Source organism: Nothoprocta perdicaria, unplaced genomic scaffold, assembly GCF_003342845.1.
Source record: "Nothoprocta perdicaria isolate Ctin4 unplaced genomic scaffold, notPer1 scaffold_203, whole genome shotgun sequence".
Classification (NCBI taxonomy): Eukaryota; Metazoa; Chordata; class Aves; order Tinamiformes; family Tinamidae; genus Nothoprocta; species Nothoprocta perdicaria.
This window is the reverse complement of record NW_020455239.1, coordinates 1,054,079-1,074,538: the sequence shown is the minus strand read 5'-3', so window position 1 is coordinate 1,074,538 and position 20,460 is coordinate 1,054,079. Positions and strand designations below refer to the sequence as shown.

Sequence of the window (20,460 nt, the reverse complement as noted above, 5' to 3'; positions counted from 1 at the left end):
CTCTCTGTATCTATTAAAATAAGAAATATATTAATATTCATTAATAAGAAAAAGAATATATCTAAAGAAAATCACTGCTATTATTTTCAAGACTGAAAGATAGGGCAAACCTCAAAAGTAACTAAATCATGTCTATTATACATATACATTTGTGTTTTTGTAAAACAGGTGTAAGTCTTAGTGAAAAGACTGTCCCTTAATTGTAATGACAATATTACATTTGTCACATGTTCATGTGGTAGACGTGGACTTAGACTGTCAAACTAAAGGAAATGTTTCAAAATAAGTGTGCATTAGCTTTTGCTTTGCCTTTGGTGCATTTATATGTTTTAAGACTTACACTGTTCATGAAAAATTCATTCAAATAAATTAAGCACACACTTTCTAATTTTGAAAACAGGACATTTTCTCACTCCCACGAAAAGAAGCTTACTACATACAGGATTACAAATGCCTCTGAAGAATTACTCAGAAAGACTGACTATAATGCGTGCTGTTGACATCAAATTTACCAATACTCCTTGTAATAACTTCCAAATTAAAATAAATATGGAAGAAAAGCATAACAGCTCTTAAAACATACAAGCTGTTCATCCTTACCACAGCAAAGCAGAAATGTATTACTTTAGCCATTCAACAGGACCTTTAAATCCAAATTAGTCATGCTTAAACCCTGCAGAGCTGAACCGCACACCCCCAGAGGCCCCCCCATTTATTCAGGGTCCCTGTTGTGCACACTCATATGGCTGCAGACTTGCCTGGGGTCCTTCTGGATGCTGTCTATGGAGGGGGAGCGCGTGGTGCCATCGTCGGCGGGCGCTGCGTGCTGCAGCCGGCTGTACATGGGCTCCGAGAGCCGGAAAGGCACCGACCTGTAGGGCTCTGCGTAGGTGGCCGCTGTGCTCAGCGCGTAGTTATTTCTTTGGTAGGTGAGCGTGCTGCGCTGACTGGACGATCTCTGCAGGTTCCCAACTCCTGCCATAAAATCAGCATTAAAAAAAAAGGTACTGAATGTCTATCGAAGAGACAAAGTAATACTTAGTCAAAGAGAGCTACCAAAAGAACTCTGGCAAGTGGGGAGCGGCACGGCCAAAGGGGCACAAGGGAGCGGCTACTCCTTCCTCTGAAACACCCGCAGGAAACGTCTCCGGAAAACACCACCAGCGGCAGAAGATTTTGGTGGAAACGGACTGAAACCCTGGTTTGCTTGAGCATCTGAAGCACAAAATGCATCTTGTGTCTTTAAACAGAAATCATACTCTAAATTGTGTTTTAGAAACCAGGCTCCAAAGCGTTTAACAAAATTCAGTCATCAACAGCAATTTCAATTTGCAGTACTGAAGGGGGAAAAATAATTTAATAATACTATATTATTATTATACTATTAAAAATACTATAACTGATACTATACTTTCCTTTTACCAACTATTTGCACTTTTTTTTTCTGAACAAAGCTAAGAATAGGAAGAACCAGGACTAAAAATGCTTTCAAAGTATTAAATTTGGGACTCCAGAAATTCAAATGCAACTCCTCTGTCTTGATAGAGCTGATGTGGTAGTTTGTCTTTCTAAGGTAACTGATGTTAAGTAAATGAGAAAACAGAGAATTTACATTTCTAGTTAACTTTCCTCATTATCACATCCTGACAAACATAATTTGTCTGCTTTAAGCTGTAGCAGACAGTAGAGGATAATTGCAAAATCCCTTGTCTCCTTCAATACCTAGCACTCTCAGTACTGCAATTAGGTAAAAAAAGATTCAGAAGATTTAAGAATTGGATACATCCCTGTAAATATTTCTGGGGAGTTGGTTAGTTAAATCACTCTAATATTTAGACAATTTTTAGAAATTACTCCACTACACAACTTTAGCGATCTGCCTTAAAAAAAGACTGCATTGCAAAGTATATTTTACATTTTTCTTTACAGAAATTCACTTCTAATGTTAACTTTTTGTTTAAACAGTTCATAATTTGTTGGTAAAATTCATATCAGACATATTAAGTACAGAAATACTGCAGTTTCACTACAAAAATAGTCTTCACTACACTAAAAAGCACAAATTACACTGCCAAAGATGTAAGTGTGCAAACTATCGTTTTACTGCACAGACAAGAAATGAACAAACTCAGTGACAGAATGATGCACAAATCATGCAAGAGTGTGTAATAGTGTATGTGTCACAAGAAGGTCTTTCCTCAGGCCACATGAGTGCACCGTGTCAAAAGGAAAACATTCTGGTGCTCGGTTGTCACCGATCTGCAGCACCGAGCACTCTCTGCAAGCACCACAACAGCTTTCTAGTTGCTTCCAACCTGTCTTGCATTTCCCTTGGTGTGCACCCTCTGCTTTCTGCCCTGAAGCCAGCTCTCCATACCCCGCGTTGTGCTGGGTGCTCCGGAGGAGCCACGGACCCCTCGGCACGGCTCCGAGGGCAGCGCGTCACCCACCTGAGCCCGTTCGGTACAGGGCCGCCTGGGAGCCCTGGTGCAGCTCGACGGTGCCGTGATTGGGACTGCGGTACACCGGGCTGTAGTACGTCCTGCCCTCGTAGATAGGCGTGATGTGCAAGTCGGGAGACACGGCGGACCGCAGCTCTTGTCCCAGCTGGCTGTGTTGACTGGCGTACGAGCTGCGCAGGCCTGAAAGCAGGAGGAGGTGAATACGAACCCGGCCAATACCCCTTTGAAATGGGAAAGCAATCATATGCAAATCTGTCTTGTTTTAGCCATGAGAAAGTGTTAGCTGTATCACAAAACTTTCAGAAGAAATTAAATACAGACAAATATATTAACAGACAATAGTATTAAACTATGGTCAAACATTTCTTTCTTGAACTTCTTGCATTATTAGATGATTAACTGACTAAACTACATTTCTTTGGCTATGCGCTATCTACAACCTGGCAGTTTTTTAGTTTTCCAGCTCAGCCCTATTCCGAGTTTCTGTGTATCAGCAGCAGCCTGCAGCAGGCCAGCAACGGCAAGGCGAGGCTGCACGCGCAGCTCGCCCAGCAGCACCGACGCGCTACCACCTGAACCCGGCTGAAACCCAGCTGAGGGACGGGCACAACCTGAGGCGCTGCCAGCAACCTTGGCACAGAGCGGAAGAGCCAAGAGTTCTTGGTAGCGGCAGGTGGGCAACAGGCCAGCAGCCACAAACAGCAATGAGCAAAGTTGAGGTTAACTGCCCAGAACGTCTCTTCGTGAGGAAGGTCACAGACGGCCCGACCATCAGGAGGGCTCCAGCCTTGGAGGTGGTCAGTGCTCAGCTGTACCAGCACTGGTGCCAGCCTTGGTCCAAGCAGGGGCTGGACCGGATCATCGGCCCTCCAGGACCCGGGGTGTCTGGGCAAGGTCTGGGGGGATGGACCCAACTCTACGGCCCACAAGACCTGCCCCTCGTGGCCAGCCAGGGCTCCAGGCCCCAGGCCAGCCCGGCTGCTGGGAACACAGACGTCCCACGACGCTGCACCGTGGTGGGCGTGCGTAGGCACGCCTGGGAACATCCGGCACGGCCTGCGAGTGTCACCCACAACCAAAGCAGCAACGTCTCTGGCACCGGGCAGGCGGCCGATGGGCACAGAGCAGGCGGGCTGCACCGTGCACGTTTGAGCTGCAGCATGACGGGCAGTTTGCTCCAACCAGGCGACTGAACCCACCATGTGGGCTGCCCTGGAGGACTAACAGCAGCTGTCCGGCCTTGCCAAACATCAAGCAGCACCCACACAGCAGAAATTGAAGGCTGGACCTCTCCGATGAGGCTTGGAGCTGGTTTTCTGTGATTAATGAGCAGCATAAGGCAGGGATGTCTTTGCATTCTTAATGCAAATATAAACTTACAGGGTCTAATTGAGAGAGGTGAGGAGGTCTCTCAGTTCCACCAGTGCCTCTGCTCCTCTGTTTCTCAAATTCTCTACAGTGATAGAAAGGACTGTTAATACTTACCTACATACAGGGATGCTGCAAGATGGGCTCACATTTTCTGGATGGAGAATTATTACTGAAGCCAACTGCAATTTGAAGGAACCTGTCTACCATATACGCAGACATCAGCAGCCAAATGAAGCAACGCACAGCAGCTAAGTTCTTCTTAAAGAGCAAATCCCTTTACATCTAAACACAGTCATTACAGCCCAGGGCCAATTTCCTTCCACCTTGTTAAACTACTAAATTCCTTCAGTTTGAAAGAATAAATTTCTTAAAGATTTCCTGTCTCATCAAATTTTGAAAGCTTGAATATAAATCAGAAAATAAATGTACATTTTACAAGTTTGTGTTTGTATATTACTGTTTTTTTTTTTAAATCTAAACATATTATAAACAATTTTATATAACAATATTGCAAGAAGTCACCAGGACTAAACATAATTTTTGAAAGCTGATTAATACAATTATTACTGAAATCTGATATGTGATCTGATAATTCTAAACACTAATGCAATCTTGACAAAATACAGTCTAAACTGTAAGTAAGCCAAAAGAGATGGGCAACTTGTTCCAGTTTCCTACTTCATGCAAGAGAAAATACTCTAGTTACAAGCTACAATAGTCCTTAAAATTGTCCTGTGTTGGTAACACCAAAAAGTTGAAGCTCTTCCTTTCCCAGTTTGAGGGTTCCTCAGCAGAAGGAAGCAAGAGCCTGATACAGAACATTCAGTTCATTTTGAGGAGAAACACAGACATTTTATACAGAAGATATCAACTGGTAGGGTGATTAACAAGGTTCTGCAAGTGATGAATTAAATTTAGAGCTTCTACTGAGAGCAGGATCCAATCCAGGGCAACTCATTCCTTAGTACCAGTAAGGATGTGGTTGAATGGCCTATTAAAACCACAGGTAACAAGACAGTTTGAAGAAAACTGAACATGAAGTTAACATAAATGCGTTTTACAAAAGATGTAGCACCTTTGGAATCACAGCTACTTCAATACCTTCATCAACACTGAAGTTCTGAAGTTCAGTCATCCACTAACTTTACTGGCTGTTGAAATTCAAATGCATTAACTAAATCCTTGTAGATTACTGAAGTCGCCCTGAACAGCAAAAGCCGCCCCATTGCCTATTACGTCTTCTCCCTCTTTTCCAGCTGAGGCCACACCGGGACCCACACCTTGCTGAGTGCAGCCTAACATTCCCTGGGATCGCGGTGAGCCCAAGTGGTGGTGGGGCGTTTGCTGACGGATCAGTTGCAGCACCCACTCCATTCTAGCAGGGCGATCAGGACGTAGTCTAACCACGGCAGCAGGGGTTTAAGGAGGTGAAGAAAGGCCATTATAAATGTTTAAATAGCCCATAGTATATTTTGTTCTGGTGCAACGGCATAAAATTCTCTTTTTGCCTTTTCTCTTTTGGAATTGGATGGCAGTTTTCCTCTACCTCACATACTTCGCAATATCACATTAAAAGCAACATACAGACTGGCATAAATTTATATAAAATACACACATATAAAATCAAATTATTTCTTGTTGTCAATAAATACCGTCTTCTCGCTGTTCATTACTCTCATTTATGAATACACTGATCAGCACAGGTGCCAACATGGCCCTGCAGACTCAGCTGGTGACATGCCCTCACTTTAAAAAAAAACTTTCCATTCATTTTTCCCTATATTGCCTATCTTCCAACTAGCATCTTATCCACGGCAGCTCAACTTCTTCAAAGAAGTTTTTGTGATGGGTCTTAATGAAATACTCTCCTGAACTCTAAGTAGATCGTATCAATCTTCCTTTAAAGGACTGCAACAGATTTGTGCGGGATGACTTATGTTTACCTAAGAACATGCTGACCGAACGTTCCCTAAGTATTGTATTTATCTCTGCCTTCAATGATTCTGCTCTCCTTCAGTTTCTACAAATCTGTCAGTTACAAATGTTGAGCTAACTGGTCTAGAGTTTCCCAGATGGATCTGGAACTCTCCTCAAAACACAAGCTTTTGTCAACTGAGAAATGCACTAGTACCAAAAGGTTGCAGGTAAGATACTGAACATAAAGTTAATAGCTCAGCTCTTGCACCTGTGGATGAACAGCTTCTGGTTCTTATTATTGCTACTGATTGTTTTGCTGATGCATTTGGCAGCAATTGAGGACATATCCTTTGATGCCGCCCCACTAAAGAAGGCTACTAGACTGAACATCTGCACTGGGAACAGACATACGTTTGCTTTTCCAAATTGCATCTTAAACCCATTCTGTCACTCTTCACTGAACTTGAAATTTTATATCCTTTTCCTTCCTTCTCATTTGCACACTACCTTTCTGAATGGTCAGTTTTTACTTTCTATATCCTCCCTCAGAGTAGAGTCTAGCCACACTAACTTTTTAAAAACTTTTGTGAAATCACGCTATGAAACCTGGCATGCCTTTTCCTTTGGTGCTTCAGTGTAGCATCTTTAATTACCTACAACTGCAAATACTTTTACTTCATCTGTCTCTCTTAAGTTTTGACTTCTTTTGGCCTCATTTAACTTAAATATCTCAGCAGAGGACTTCCTGATGGCTACTGGTGTTCCCTGTGAGCGTGCAGTGTCATTGACACACACAGCTTGACAGCAGCATTTACAAATGATTTGCAGAATCCACCAGAGCTGTGTCCTAATGCCACAGAGCTTCCAACACACAACTACGACTGCATTATTGGCTTTCTGCCCTGGGTCAGTTGGACTAAGCTTTAAGCTGTGTCTTTACCTTTTTACTAACCTGTAAGGCTGTCTGGACGCGGCGGGACCATCCTCTCGTATATCTCGTACTGCTGTCCATACGGTTCCATATCATGAATTGTCCTTTGCAACGTTGTTCCCAAGTGCTGTGGGACCGCCGTCATGCCGGAGCGTTTTGGGGAAGAAGATTCCAGCTGGGTTTGAGAGGGAGAGGCTACTCGGGCTTGCATATCGGCGAGGGCCAGAGGGGAGCCAACGCGGGCCGAGGCCAGGTAGTGGGCGGCGGCACCGTTGGGGTTCGACGCCTGGCGGGCGAGGCGCCGCGTGGCCGGCGGGGAGGCAGCTCTCTGTGCGGCGTACGGGGAGGCGGCGCGCGGCGCCGGCAGCGTCGTGGACGAGTAGGTGCTCGCAGGAAGGGCCCTGGGCTCAGCGAGTGGCGGAGAGCCGTAGGCACTGCCCAGGGAGGCGCGCAGTGAGCCGCGTGACGGCGAGACGCCCGTGCCCACCGCGTAGGAGGGAGACTGCGCCCGCGAGGGCACCGAGCTCACGCGTCTCATGGTGCGGTTGGGAGCGACGCTCGCTGACGGCTGCGTGCAAGCAAAAACAAAACTCAGATTTACCTGATAGGCCAGATATCGCTCCTCCATCACAAGTGTCAGAGAAAAAATGTCAACGGGACATGTGTAAAGCTTAACAATATATGAAAGGAGCTGAAGAGTAAATTTACCCTAAACATCATTCATTCTTTAAGTTTTCCTATTCTTCACATTCCAAATCATCTTTTTTTTTTTCTAATCAGAACTTCCTAATATGCAAATCAGCAATTTAGCATTAAAAGACCCTTCATTCGTCACTCTTAATTTGGTTTTGCAGGTTAATGTAGTTATGCTTTCTTTAAAATAAACTAGCCCACTGGAAATTCAGGAACAGTGCTGCAGAGAGCTCTGTTATAGCTAATAGTGCTTTTTGATTACTATCTTAATATCAATCTGTTTAATGAAAAAAGGGAAAAACACAAGTATTAGAAGATACAGGAGCACAAACACCTCCCTTCTTTACGCACATGTTTTCATATCGACTAAAATGTAAGATATTTTATCCAATATCACACAGAAGCAATTTTCATGGGGTGATGCTACCTTGCAGTATGTTAGCAGCATACTCTGTAGTCAAGAGTCCCCAGAAGTTGTACTTAATTTCACATGCAGTAAAGGAATCAGATCATATGAATTAGAGAACAAGTCTATTTGCCAGACATTTACACTTTTTAAGCACTGAAGATGTTAATTCAAACAATATAACTGAATGGTATTAATTCCAGCCTACAGGAAGTGCAGCTCCAACTACGTATCTATTGTCTTTAAAACTTTGTTACAGAGTAGATACAAGAGTACTGTTTTGAGCATACCTGAACTAAAGCCTGTCCTTCAGCTTGCGAACTTCTCACCAAGTGGTTGTTAGCTGTTCCAATGAGGGAATATTGCTGTCTATTTTCTGATTTGCTCAGGTTTTGGCTGTTATGGAAACTGCTTACTTCCTGGTACCCGCTGTCAGAATAAGAATTCATTTGTGTTGAACTTCTTGAGTTACCTACAGACCCTGTAGGTATGAAGCCAACATAGGAATAAATGCATTACATACCTTTATGCAAACAAAGTTTCATATATGCATTTACTGCATTCGTAGTTGCACTGCATTGTTAGAGAAACAATATATAAACATTCTAGTATTTAAAGAGCACACAACAGACCCTCACTTTCATGGAGAGACGTCTGTTCTGGAGAGTAAAGGCTCCCCTGCTCCGGCTCTGTCCGGACGTGGTAGGCATTGGTATGAGTGCTCTCTGACACGCGGGGTTTGTTTGCACTGCTGCCTGGAGCATCTGAAAGAATAAATCAACCGGGTAAACCCAACGTACTCAGGCAAGCCTCCTGTAAATTCAATAATAATTATTTTGTCACATGTGCTCTAATGAAGAGCTTCCACAACATGATACCTCTATAAACAGAGATTGCTGGTTGACTGGTACCAGCCACCACACTAACCAAATGGAACTTGCTCTGGGCTTAATGAGGGAGGATCTCACTGTCTGCGCTTCTCAAGAAGCTCTGCAGTTCTCAGGTTTTAAATGTGCTTTCCAAGCTATTGGGATGAAAAATGTAGCTGATTACAAAGAAAACGTGCATGGTGCTTCTGCTCTGAAAAGTAGATCTACTGGAGTACTCAGAAAAAGCTTTTTTAATGGATAATAGTAATGCTACTGTTATTTCTATAGAGCTTCATAATTAAAACGTCAGGTTGAATTTTATCCACACTTGTGTATCATCAATAGAAACAATTATAAAATGCAAAATATTAATAAAACCTATTGGGTGGCGGAGCGTGGGCTCTGTGCCAGCGGCGGCACAGGCCGGGGGACACGGGACACACGTGCTGTGCAAGGAGCAACAGCTCGTGAAGCCCTGCTCATGCGGACACGGACCGAGCCCAACGCACCAGGAAAGCAGAGCAGCTGCCGCAGGGGCCTCGCCACAGCCCCCATGCAGTATCATGGAATCACAGAATGCCCAAGGTTGGAAGGCACCTCCAGACTTCACCTAGTCCAGCCCCCTGCACACGCAGGGTCACCTACAGCACGTGGCACGGGGCTGCTATCCTGCAAGAGACAACTCGGAAGTCCTGAGGATTTGGACTAATCAAGCCAAAAGAACTACCCTCACCTTTAATAACGCAAAGCTGTACACATAACACTGGTGTCTCAGTGACTGTACCATAATGTCAAATAATTGCAATATAATGCAACATCTGTACCTAAAACGTTACTCAGTAAGTGCCATTACAAGAACTGATTGAATACCATTCAAATACCAGATTAAACAAAATAAAAATCACAATCTCTTATAGAGAGTTAGCAAAATTATTTGACGATAGTACTTTCATAGGTCAAAACCATGCAGTAATTTGATGGTAATTAATTAAGTATAATAAAAGTTATTAACACCAAATTAAAATAGGGCTTGATAAGAAATGAATTAATTTCATCATTAATTTCATCCAGAGAGCCCCTAGAAATGATTCATAGACCCACACTAAAATAGCTGACCTTCCCGGATCTTATAACACCAACCTGCACAGCACATGAGACGTCAGTGGGTATTGAAACATTTTTTTTCAATAAAAGAGTTTTGAGGATTGGACATTTAAACTACTCTCTGGTCAACTTCAACAATTATATTTTAATTATCAGATTTTTTGGTTAAAATAATGCAGTATCTTGTTAGTTTGTGTATTAGGAATTATATAACACTAGCTCAAATTCAAAGTGACAGACAATTTCAGGAGAAACACACAGGGAGAATCAAAGTCATTTGTAGAGTGCCACACAAATGTTCCTAAGCAAAACCTTGGGTCGGTCACGCATTTGCCACCAAGCAAATGCTTTCACTCTGCTAAAAAAATAAGATTGTTTAGACTCACTAACAAAGGCAAGAGTGCTCAACAAAACGACTTTTTGTTTCCCTATCTCTCTGTGCTACTATTAATCGTGAGAAGAATGTCCTGAATAAAATAATAGTCTTTTATAAATCGCTGCTGATCTAATATTCTATTTATGAGCATCTGCAAAATAACATCATGTTATATTTCAGTAGTAAATTCTGTATAGTTCAATTAATGCATTAAGCACTTGCATCTTATCACACCATCCGCTGATGTTTTTTTCATACAAACCACTATTTGCACACAGGAAAAAAAAAGATGATTTTAGGGAGTGTTTTCATTTATCTTTAACCTCAACATATTTCAGCTAATAGATGGTAAACCATCATCCACTGACATTCTTTAAATCAACCTGAAAAGTAAATAAGCAGAAAAAAAACCTACCAACCCATTAAAATCACTATCCAAATTTAAAGATTAAATGTCTATCAATGTAAACTCTAATCAAAATCTTTTCAAACATACCCGCTTTTGAGCAATTACTCTAGGTGAGCCTTACTTTGGACACATACAGAGATGTGAGGATTTCTGGATTTATAGTGATGCAAACACTATTTAAATAGAAATACTATTTTTTTTTTAAAGAAAACCAATATTTTTGCAACCTGTTCTTCCAAAAAAAGAACTGCATTCCTAGGCTTCCTGGCTTTGTTCCTTTCTCACTTTCTCAAGTCCTACCATTTTGCAGAAACTTAAGTTTCTCCTCCTAGGGTGATGGGTACAGAAGACTTCTAAGGAAAAAGAAAAAAAAGTGGCAGGAGAGACCTGAAGTAAAAGATGAGAAGCAATGGATAGATGAAAGGAAGAAAAAGGAGCTCAAGGAAAGTCAAGGAGGAAAAAAGGAAACAACTGACAAAGCTTTTTGCTGCAGCAAAAAAACTAAGGAGGAAATAGAATAAAGATGCAGGACAAGACGGAATTAAACTGGATGAGATGAAATCACTAAAATAAGGATTGAGATCTGTCAAAAGATCTCTCTTCCCGCTGTGGACAGTCCCTGGTACATTACAGAACCAAGCAAAATACTTTGAGAAGAAAAAGAGCTTTCAAAATGAAAGAATGAACCAAACTGATTTCTGAATTACTTGAAAAAAACAAGCTTGACTTTTATTTAAATAGAGTAATTAAAAAAAAAAAAACAGAAACAGCAGCAGAATGATTAGCAAAATTTAAACACAAAGGCAATCAGGTTGTTGAAAAACTTGGATTTAAAAAAAGAAAAAGGACTAATGACTCAGCTGAGGTGAAACCATGATAGCACTGAACCCAGTGCTATCTCCAGTTATCATATACTACATTTAAGAATTTAACCTAAATGAAAGAAAACAGGAAGGAAAAAGGAGGGTAGGCAGTCTGAGAAATATTCCAGGGAAAGGAGTAGATAAGTTTCTCAGCACTCAGCAAGTCCTCTGGAGCTGTAAGTGAACAGCAGCAGAAGAAAACAGAGCAGCCCCTCATTTATCAGAACATCTCCCCTCCCATGGCAGTCCTGAACAATCCTATCCTACTTGGAAGCTGGGTCCAGGTTGGAAGCTGCCTCTCTTCCAGGGAGCAAAGGGCTGCTGGAGCCTGGCACCTCCAGGGCCCTTTCCAAGAAATTCTTCTACAGCCTGGGACTGCTGAATCCATTCTTTTTTTTTTTTTTTTTTTTTTTTTTTTTTTTGCCAGTTTACACAAGAAACCCTGTCTTTTAAAAAAAGACCTAGATGTCATCTAAGATTGCCTTGTTTTCACTATATGGAACAGTATGAACAAAAGATATCTTCTTTGAAGTGATTTTTAAGGAAGACAGCTGCTTATAGGAGTATTTTGGCCTTAACCCTCAGCCCTGGGTCTGGGAAAAGCAGACCTTTATTCAGGTTTAGCTTTGGTCTAGGCAATGATCCCTTGCTTCTGGTATTGTAAGTTCTTCAGTAGTAATTCTAGTACCAGAAGACTGTTGTTTCAAAAGAAATTTTCTATTGTAAGAAATGCAGTAAATGAATACGCAATCACGGAAGCATAGTGAACTACTACTGAAAAAACTTCATGCTAATTAAATAGGAAATTCTCTCCCTTTTTTTATACCTATAGTGAAAATATTTTCTGGTTTGAGATGGGCCATAAGTTTTAAGAAAGAACAATACACCTATCCAAAATTAATTGAGCTATCATAAATTAAGGTGGAACATAACAGCAACTTGCAGGTGGAATCCAAAGGGTCTGGAATTGCCGTAATTCCAAACATGCTCTAGTGAATAAACACATGACTAAGACGGGCTGCAGAGGCGGAATAGCTGTGAACACTGCATGGGCTCTCCACATAATTAAATGCTTTCATCACAAAACAGAACTAAGTTAATAAACTCTTAACAAGAAACCTAAAATTATATTTGCATTTTTATTGCATCAGAGCAGTTTGGCTTAACCTGATATTCTTTCAAGAGCGCACAATTGAATTTGAGTAACACAATAAAATGCAAAATCAGCAAGCAGGGAATCAAGGTCCCATTTCGGGTCCTGCTGTGTGTTCTGGAGATGTTGATTTCTGCACATCCACTTCATCACGCTAAACAGACCACCAGCTGTTCGAAGATTGACTCTTCAAGCACTGAATGTCGTAATTGATGCAAAACCCTCATTAGCTAAATGCTCTGATCTGGGAAATTTGAAGGTCAGATTAGATTATTTTAACGGTCCCTTTTGGCCTATATTGCTGTTAATAAGCAATCCTATCCACTTCCACCTAATATATTCAAGAGAAGAAAGATGTGAATGTACTGCAGACTAATCTTTCGTTTTGGAAAGAAAGTTCAAGTTATGCTGAGATACAAAAATGGAAAAAATACTTTGGGGAAAATTCTCAAAAAATGAAGGTTATTTCAGTTTAACTAAGAGTATCTGTAAAAAGAAGAATAGTCTGCAGGATTAAAACATACAGTACTTTTTTCCTGACCTTTACCAGCCAAGGGAAAGACTGAAATGTTATTTTTGAATGAGTTGTAAAGGTGACCTAATATACAGGAAGACTCCTGCTACCATCTCATCTCTCATAAAAATTCAAGGGCACAATAAGGTGCAGTCCAGGCAGTAAAGCACCTGTGATCACCTGTACTTAAGGCAAAATGTACTTCTTCAAGAGCGAATACACGCATCTCTGTATCTGAGAAATAGCACAATAATGCTATAGCTTGGAAAAGATACTTGAAAAAGATACTTAGGACCACTAAGTAACACGACCAATGATCAGCTTAGTTCAAAACAAGCAATATATGACAAGAAAAAAAAAATAAAAAGGAAACTTTGGGGAGCAAAGGCACTAAGATGGTAGAAGACACACACAGAACATACCTGATGATCTCCAGGGAAATGATTTCTCAGTGGAGCTGCTGAAAGAGAGAAAAATAAAGAAGGTTTAGGTTCATTTTTGTGACTAAATAGCTCGGTATGAGTTCCTTTTAAACCAAAGCATGGAAAATTGTACAAAGAGCATAAGACCAGGCTCTGGCACGCGGGGTAAAGAACAGGCGGCAGCGCTTCACGCCTGGGAGCGGCCCTGTGCATGCGGCACCACTCACTCCGTGAGGGAGAGCGCTGCAAGAGGGCCACAGCGCGGCGCGGCGGACCGCACAGGCGACGGGCCGCTCCGGCACGGGGCCGCTCCGGCGCACGATGAAGGGCTGCTCCGGCACGGGGTGGCACCGAGGTCGCCTCGGACAGCGCCCAGGTCCGGGAGCGGCCCACGAGCCGCCGCCGCAGCGCGGGCGCCCACGCCGAGCAGACACAGGCCCCGTGCAGCCCCTCAGCCGCCCGGCGCCGCCTTCGCCTCAGAGCCCTTGCTTTCTTAGCACATTGCGGGGTCCAGAACTACGTGACAAGTACATTTGGGCTAGCAAGATGAACCTTGTACTTTTCTTATTACAACCTTTAAACCACTTCGGTTGTCAAAAATTCAAGAGAAAAATTCTACCAAAATTGGTACTGTAGACCATAGAGATTGCATACAGCTGAACAGATTTTATTTATCCAAAGCTGAGTTTTGAAAGATAGCCAATGTACATGTACACTTTCCTGTGTGTGATCTTTGCTCTTTACTGAATAAGCCCATCAAGACACAATAAATTCTTAATCATCACTATAAGCATAGCCATTAATACTCTGCTGAAATTAAGAAATATGAAGTTATCTATTTGACACCTACAGGTTTGAGAGTCACACTGCTACCCACACGTCAGATCATAAGGCTGAACCTCCCCTTTCTTCCCTTGATTTTTAAGGAACCGTTTCATATATTGAGATGACATCATTCACTGGTGCTAGCTAAAAACAAGTGCTAAGCATATAGAAATACTGTATTGTTGCATCTACAAGATTAAAATACATATAATATATATAAATAGTACACATTTTAATATATATAAATAGTACACATTTTAATATATATTGTATATACTTTATATACACACACACACATAAAAATGTATCTACTAGACATATCTAAGTGAGACTCTTTATACCTACATGATTAATGAAAAATAAAAGTTGTCCTGACTACAGGCCAGAAGTAGAAAACTGCTCCTTAAAAAAGCCAGTTAAGAAACTTATCTAACTTAATTCTTAATAAATTATTTTCTGAAAAAAAAATGCAGTGTCTACTACCTAATGACTTAATCATGTAGTTTTTGTTACCTTACTTTTTGACGTTACCAATTTTCCAGCTCTGACAAGCATGTGTAATGCATTTTATTCCATTCTGTCCTTAGAAAGCAAATACCGCCCTACCAGTGAGCAGCTCTGCAGTCATTAATTTAACTAGTCTTGCCACCTCTTCCTGATATTCAGGTGTATGCTAGAGAGCCTATATATGTTGTACAGCACACCTAAAAACATTTGATTTTGGCCTGTCTCTGTCCTTGAGAAAGAATTCCATTGGTAGGGCGGACACGCAGGAACGAGTCCCCTCTCTCACAACTGTTCGTTACACCGTGTGGGGTTTTGGAGTGAAGAAGAGGTAGGTATCGTTCCTGGCTAGTAGCTACTTACTAAAGAGCAGGACGGGAAGCGTAGGCCGAAGATCGGACACGGCCAAGGAAGGCAAAGGCAGCAGAGCAGACGCAGGGTCTCCTGTTTACCTGGGCACAACCTTGCCCTTGGTCGCTCGCTTCCCCGTTCTCCGCATCTGCCACGTTGGCCCCGTTTTACACGTTTTTGCCAGCTCCTACAGCTTTATTTCAAACATGGGTGTGTCAGTGGCGTGATTGAACTGGTCACCAGTGTGGACATAAACAGAAAGCTTTCAAGCACTGTCCTCTTTGGAAACAACTCTCACAGTTTGACCTGCGGCTTCGGCACTGCAGGGTGAGCCTAGGTGCTACCCATGGCCTTGGAGACAAAACATGGCATGTAACAGGCAATTAAGTCTATTGTCTTACAACTTAAACAACATTCCATGAAAGAAAATTAGCAATTTCCATTTATATTTATTTTGACCATTTGCATACACCACTGTTGTCATAAAAAAGAGCAACGGTGGGAAAAAATGAAGCATCTAATTATTTTATTAAATATATTTCAATATATTTGAAAGTTATTTGAAAATGGTGGAAAGCTGTAAAAAGCAAAATACACAAGATTTCTGAGAATTTAAGTACTTCACATGCTTTCACCACCGAAAGACACATACCCTGCTAGTCAGCAAATGGTTTCTTCATGGGGATCCATGTTTGTTGCTTCAGCAGAGTTGTCAGTCAAAACTTTTTGAATATATTGTTTCAACTGACCTTATCTTTCATTTTAAATATCACCACCCAGAGGACATTCATAATCTTATGCACTATGAAGGCTTCAAGATTTGTGCAGCTGTAAATTCTTAACACAGGGGGATTTTGCAATGAAGTGGCATATATTCATCTCCATGCACTGCCACATCACAGTAACTGGCAAAAACCAACATTGGCATATTGGGGTTTCACATTTTTGATGTTTTTTATTGATAGAAATGAACAATTTTTCACAAATATTTTACCTTGACTTCAAGGCAGCTATCAGAAGAGCTGAAGATGACTGCACATCATGCTGATTGGATGCACCCCAGTGGCTCCTTAAGGGCGGTAGCTGGGCCGCACAGCAACCGCCGCGGCGCGCGCTCCCCCGGGAGCCCATTCCCAAAGGCGGCAGGGGTTGCGCCCGCGGAACCCGTCTCTGATCCGCGCTGCGTGCCGAGCAGGGCGCCGCGTGCTGAGAAGGGCGCCGCTGTGGAGCCAGCACGGGAGCCTTGCCACGTGCCGGACCCTGCTCCCCGCGCCGGGCGCTGGCCGCCTTGGGCTATCACCCGCCTCACACGCCCCGCAAGAGGCCCTGTTCCCGCTGCACAACAGAGCGAGCGTTTCCATACGCACCTGAAGTCAACATCAACACACTGCTCGCTTCGGATTTATCGGCAGTGAACATCTGCAACCAAACTGCATAAAAAACCACTCATCTCTTCAATTCCAAAGGCATTTAAAAGCTCTGACAAAAATCCAAACAGTCCACAGAAACAAAAAACAAACTAAAACACACTAACAACTTAGTTATAACACGAAACTTGGCAAATTTCACTTATTTTCAATGTAGGCATGCAAAAAAAGTTAATATTTTATTTTTAAATTTCTTGATTGAGTTGCTACTAGTACAATATGCAATTATTGTTCCAGTGCTTCCTTTAAGTATATAGCAGACAACAGTGGATATATTGGATATCTAGATTTTCATTTTTCAATTTTGGTTTGCTACGAATTTTTGTTATTAATTTTATTAACTGAAACTACTTAAACCCAGAAATATCTGCCATAATGTTCCATGATAGAAGCAAACTAAGATATGCTTAGAAAAAGACCAACCTGCCTGTAAACTACCAAAATTTTGTGAATGTCTGAAAAGAGAAAAAAGAACAGCAAGCCTATAATCTTTTATTAAATTTTCAAAGGTTTCTGACAAAGACTACGACAAAGAGTCGCTTAGATAACTGACTAGTCACGTCAAATTAAGAAAATATTTTTTTCTCAAAGATAAAAATATTTCTGTAAGATCAGAAAATAGCTTTACTTTATATTCTTTAAGTGACAAAAGATATCTGTAGAATATTCTCAGGACTCCTACTGGAATGAGTAGTTTAACTACCTTCATACAGAGTATTGACATCTGTAGATGACATTAACTATTAATGACTTGATAATAATTAAGGAGAAGATTGAATGGAAGGTGTTATGACAAAACTGGAAGTGGTTACAGGCAAGGAATGGAATATTAGTTAGAGCTAATACACCATAAGCTCTATGTCCACTTCAACCACTAATCTAAGTGCCCAGAAGCATCACTCTTACTGCTGTTCACACAGGACTGCTTCCAAACCTGAAAAAAAGTCTAATTTTCCCTGTGGGAAAGAAACTGAACAAACATGGAAGGAAACATGCCAATGGAAACTTCTGTACAGCCAAAAGAAGCCAATAAATACCATGCTGTGAGAGAACATGAAAAAATACCCAAAAAACTGCTGATGCTGTTATGTAAACCAACAGCCCTTCTCTGGTTGTCCTTCCTACCAGGGAAACAGCAGAAATGGAGATAAGAAGGAAGGAATTAATTTACTAAGAAGAATGGAGTTAAGATAACTCTAAAATAAGAGCATATGAAAGTGTATAGTATAACCAAATGGCACAGAGAGAGGAGAAGACACAGTGACATTGATGATTTTTGGAACAAAGGACAAACAAAACCAGCACAATCCACTGTTAAGTTCTGTAACCAAGGTCAAAAGATAAAATTACATTCTAAAATGCAATAAAATAAACACAGATATTTAATGCAATACAATAACCCCCAGATATTTATCTATTATTTTTATAATGCAGAGAATAGGAAATCTATGGTTAGATTAAAGAGGATTTAAAGCGCTCTAAATAAAACCATAAAGCCTACAACAATCGCAGCACGGAGCAGCCCCTCACAAAGGGCCCTTCTCTCTCCCTGCAACAGAGGCGGTTTCTTCGCCGGCAATGATTGTTAGTACCAGCCACGGTCAGGGAACCTGAGCACTAGTTGCTTCATCCAAGACGGCAAGTACCTCCCTAGCTAGCCACGAATAATCCAATCATTATTCCCTCCAAATTTATTGAGTAAATAAACACTTATTTAGGTGCCAAAAAATGTACTTCCAACAGCTCTGTTATGACCAAATAGGACACATTGATCTAAAATTATTCATATTTTACTAAGCACTGAGATACATTTTACCCCTGCTTTTATTGTGCATTTTTCTCTGCAACAAAGATAATTAATTATATCTTTTTGTATTTACATTTTACATTTATAATAGTTGTCTGGGGTTTTTCTCATGTTTTGAAATTTCAATATGAATACTAGCTCAATGAACATTTTAAATTACCACAATTTTTTCCCTCTCTCCGGAAAGCACATAGTGATTATAAAGGTAATTTTTATGGGCATCTTAATCAGCCGTGAACGTTTGCTGATATCATATATGACAATACACATAAGAAATTCCCAGTACGGCATTTAAAGGGCCGAGTTATTTGACGTGTGGTAGGAGGGAAGCCGAGCGGCTCGCCGGGCGCAGGGAGGCCGCGCTGGCGCTGAGCCTTGGGTCCGGCACGCTCGGCCCCGCGGGGCGGCACAAGGCACCGACGTGCCCGGCCCAGGCGCGGCTCTGCGAGCAAAGCCCCTGCCTCTGCCTGCACCGACTGCAACCTGAAGGGCAATACGCGGTTCATCCACAGAAAGACAGCAGTGCTCAATTACAGGTTAATATTTTACTGAATCCCTCTAGCCTATTTTCACTACTGCAGAAACTGCGCGTAATCTTCTTTTCTCAGTACTAATTAAAATATAATCTATTACATAAAGCAAAACCCCCCACTATTCTGGTGGCTATAAAATACATTTAGTTTCATAAAGCCCAGAAGACTTGGTATTGTCACAGTGTTACTCAAATTAAATGAATACTTTCAGATTAAAGAAAATACTTTGCGTGCAGTAGAGCATAAGTCACCTATAGGTGAGGGGTGCACGTGTTTAATCGCAGCGGGCAGGAGCTGCTGGCCTCTCGCTGTTACTGTGGTAGCTGCGCTTTCCCTCCTGGCACCCGAATGAAGCCGGCCCGTGCCGACTGATTGAGCGCGGCCTTTCGAGGGCCTGCTCGACCGTGGGCGCCTGCTCACCAGACAGCGCTTGAAGTGTCAAAACGTTTTCCAGCTATTGACTGCACTGCCAGCAGCACCCGCACTCTTTCCATGCCCATTGTGCCCCGCACTGCATTGTGCCACCCCTTGCTGAAGGGCTGGGGAGCAGCGTCCGAGTGCAGCCTTTCACAAGTGAATTAAGGGACGGGGCTGGCCGGCTCCCCTGTGTGGCGCTCCGACAGGCCCAGAGCCAGGAAGGGCTGGCGGTGCAAGCACGGACCCGCCAGCGGGTCAGAGCACGCGGCTCCGAGTGGCCAGGCTGCTCTCCCACCGCTCGCCCAGAACCGCGGCCCCCAGCTGCCCCTTCACGGTGAGCAGCCACGGGCAGGAGGCCGAACCTCCTGCGGGCTCTGCCCAGGACAATGTGTGCACGACAGGGAACAGGGAGCGAGCCAATAAAGCTGGAGTCTCACCTGCTCTTCCCAGCCATCAACGACCTTGCAGTGTATAATACATGTAAAGCACTTCATTATGCACAGCGCTGACATTATCCTCAGTCATTCCAGACTCTTAAGAGGTTTGAAAGTGGATGGGACATCATTAAAGATCTCAGAAGGGCTGAGCGGATTTCCCATTTATAAAAAAAATATAAGAGGAAATAATTTCAACAGGAAAGTAATCTCCAGATAAACTAAAGACATACAGGAACCCTGAGCTACCTCTCACCTACTGCTTTCTTCTCTCACCCACTGTACTCCATGCCTCAGATTCGCTGCTGTCCTCATCCTTCGTTGCTCCTCGTAGGGGAGCAGAACTATCACCTACTCTGGCATTCTGCTTTTACAGTTTGGCTGTAAAACAGATAAGCGACAGAAGAGCAAACCTAAACCAAAAGTACAATCCCTAATGGCCAGTTCTTGTCCTGCTGCATCAGGAGGATTTTTTCCTCCTCTGTCACTATATGGAGGACAATGCAGAAATATCTGTTAGTAAGTAAAGTGGTTAATTCTAAATGGTTCTTCTTTGAAATAAATCATCTTGTATCTGCTAACCATAAGGAAAACGGCAAGAAGGGTTTACAGGATAGTTAACTACAAAAGAATGCTTTGGAGGAGTTCATTTCATGCAACAAAAATGCTAAA

The 20,460-nt window shown here is 42.2% G+C and overlaps 1 protein-coding gene across 2 annotated transcripts in view; it reads right to left on the bottom strand.

Annotated features, from left to right (window-relative positions):
- PKP4 (plakophilin 4) overlaps positions 1 to 20,460 on the bottom strand; it is a 55,479-nt gene that overhangs the window by 23,099 nt on the left and 11,920 nt on the right. Inside the window, exons 3-8 of one of the 2 annotated variants that reach the window (XM_026038156.1) lie at positions 13,491 to 13,525; positions 8,413 to 8,544; positions 8,071 to 8,261; positions 6,703 to 7,249; positions 2,451 to 2,642; positions 755 to 975 (exon numbers count right to left, since the gene is read on the bottom strand). In XM_026038156.1, coding sequence (XP_025893941.1) covers positions 755 to 975; positions 2,451 to 2,642; positions 6,703 to 7,249; positions 8,071 to 8,261; positions 8,413 to 8,544; positions 13,491 to 13,525 — 1,318 coding nt within the window. The remainder of the gene's footprint in view (positions 1 to 754; positions 976 to 2,450; positions 2,643 to 6,702; positions 7,250 to 8,070; positions 8,262 to 8,412; positions 8,545 to 13,490; positions 13,526 to 20,460) is intronic. The other variant, XM_026038158.1, reaches the window with a different exon arrangement.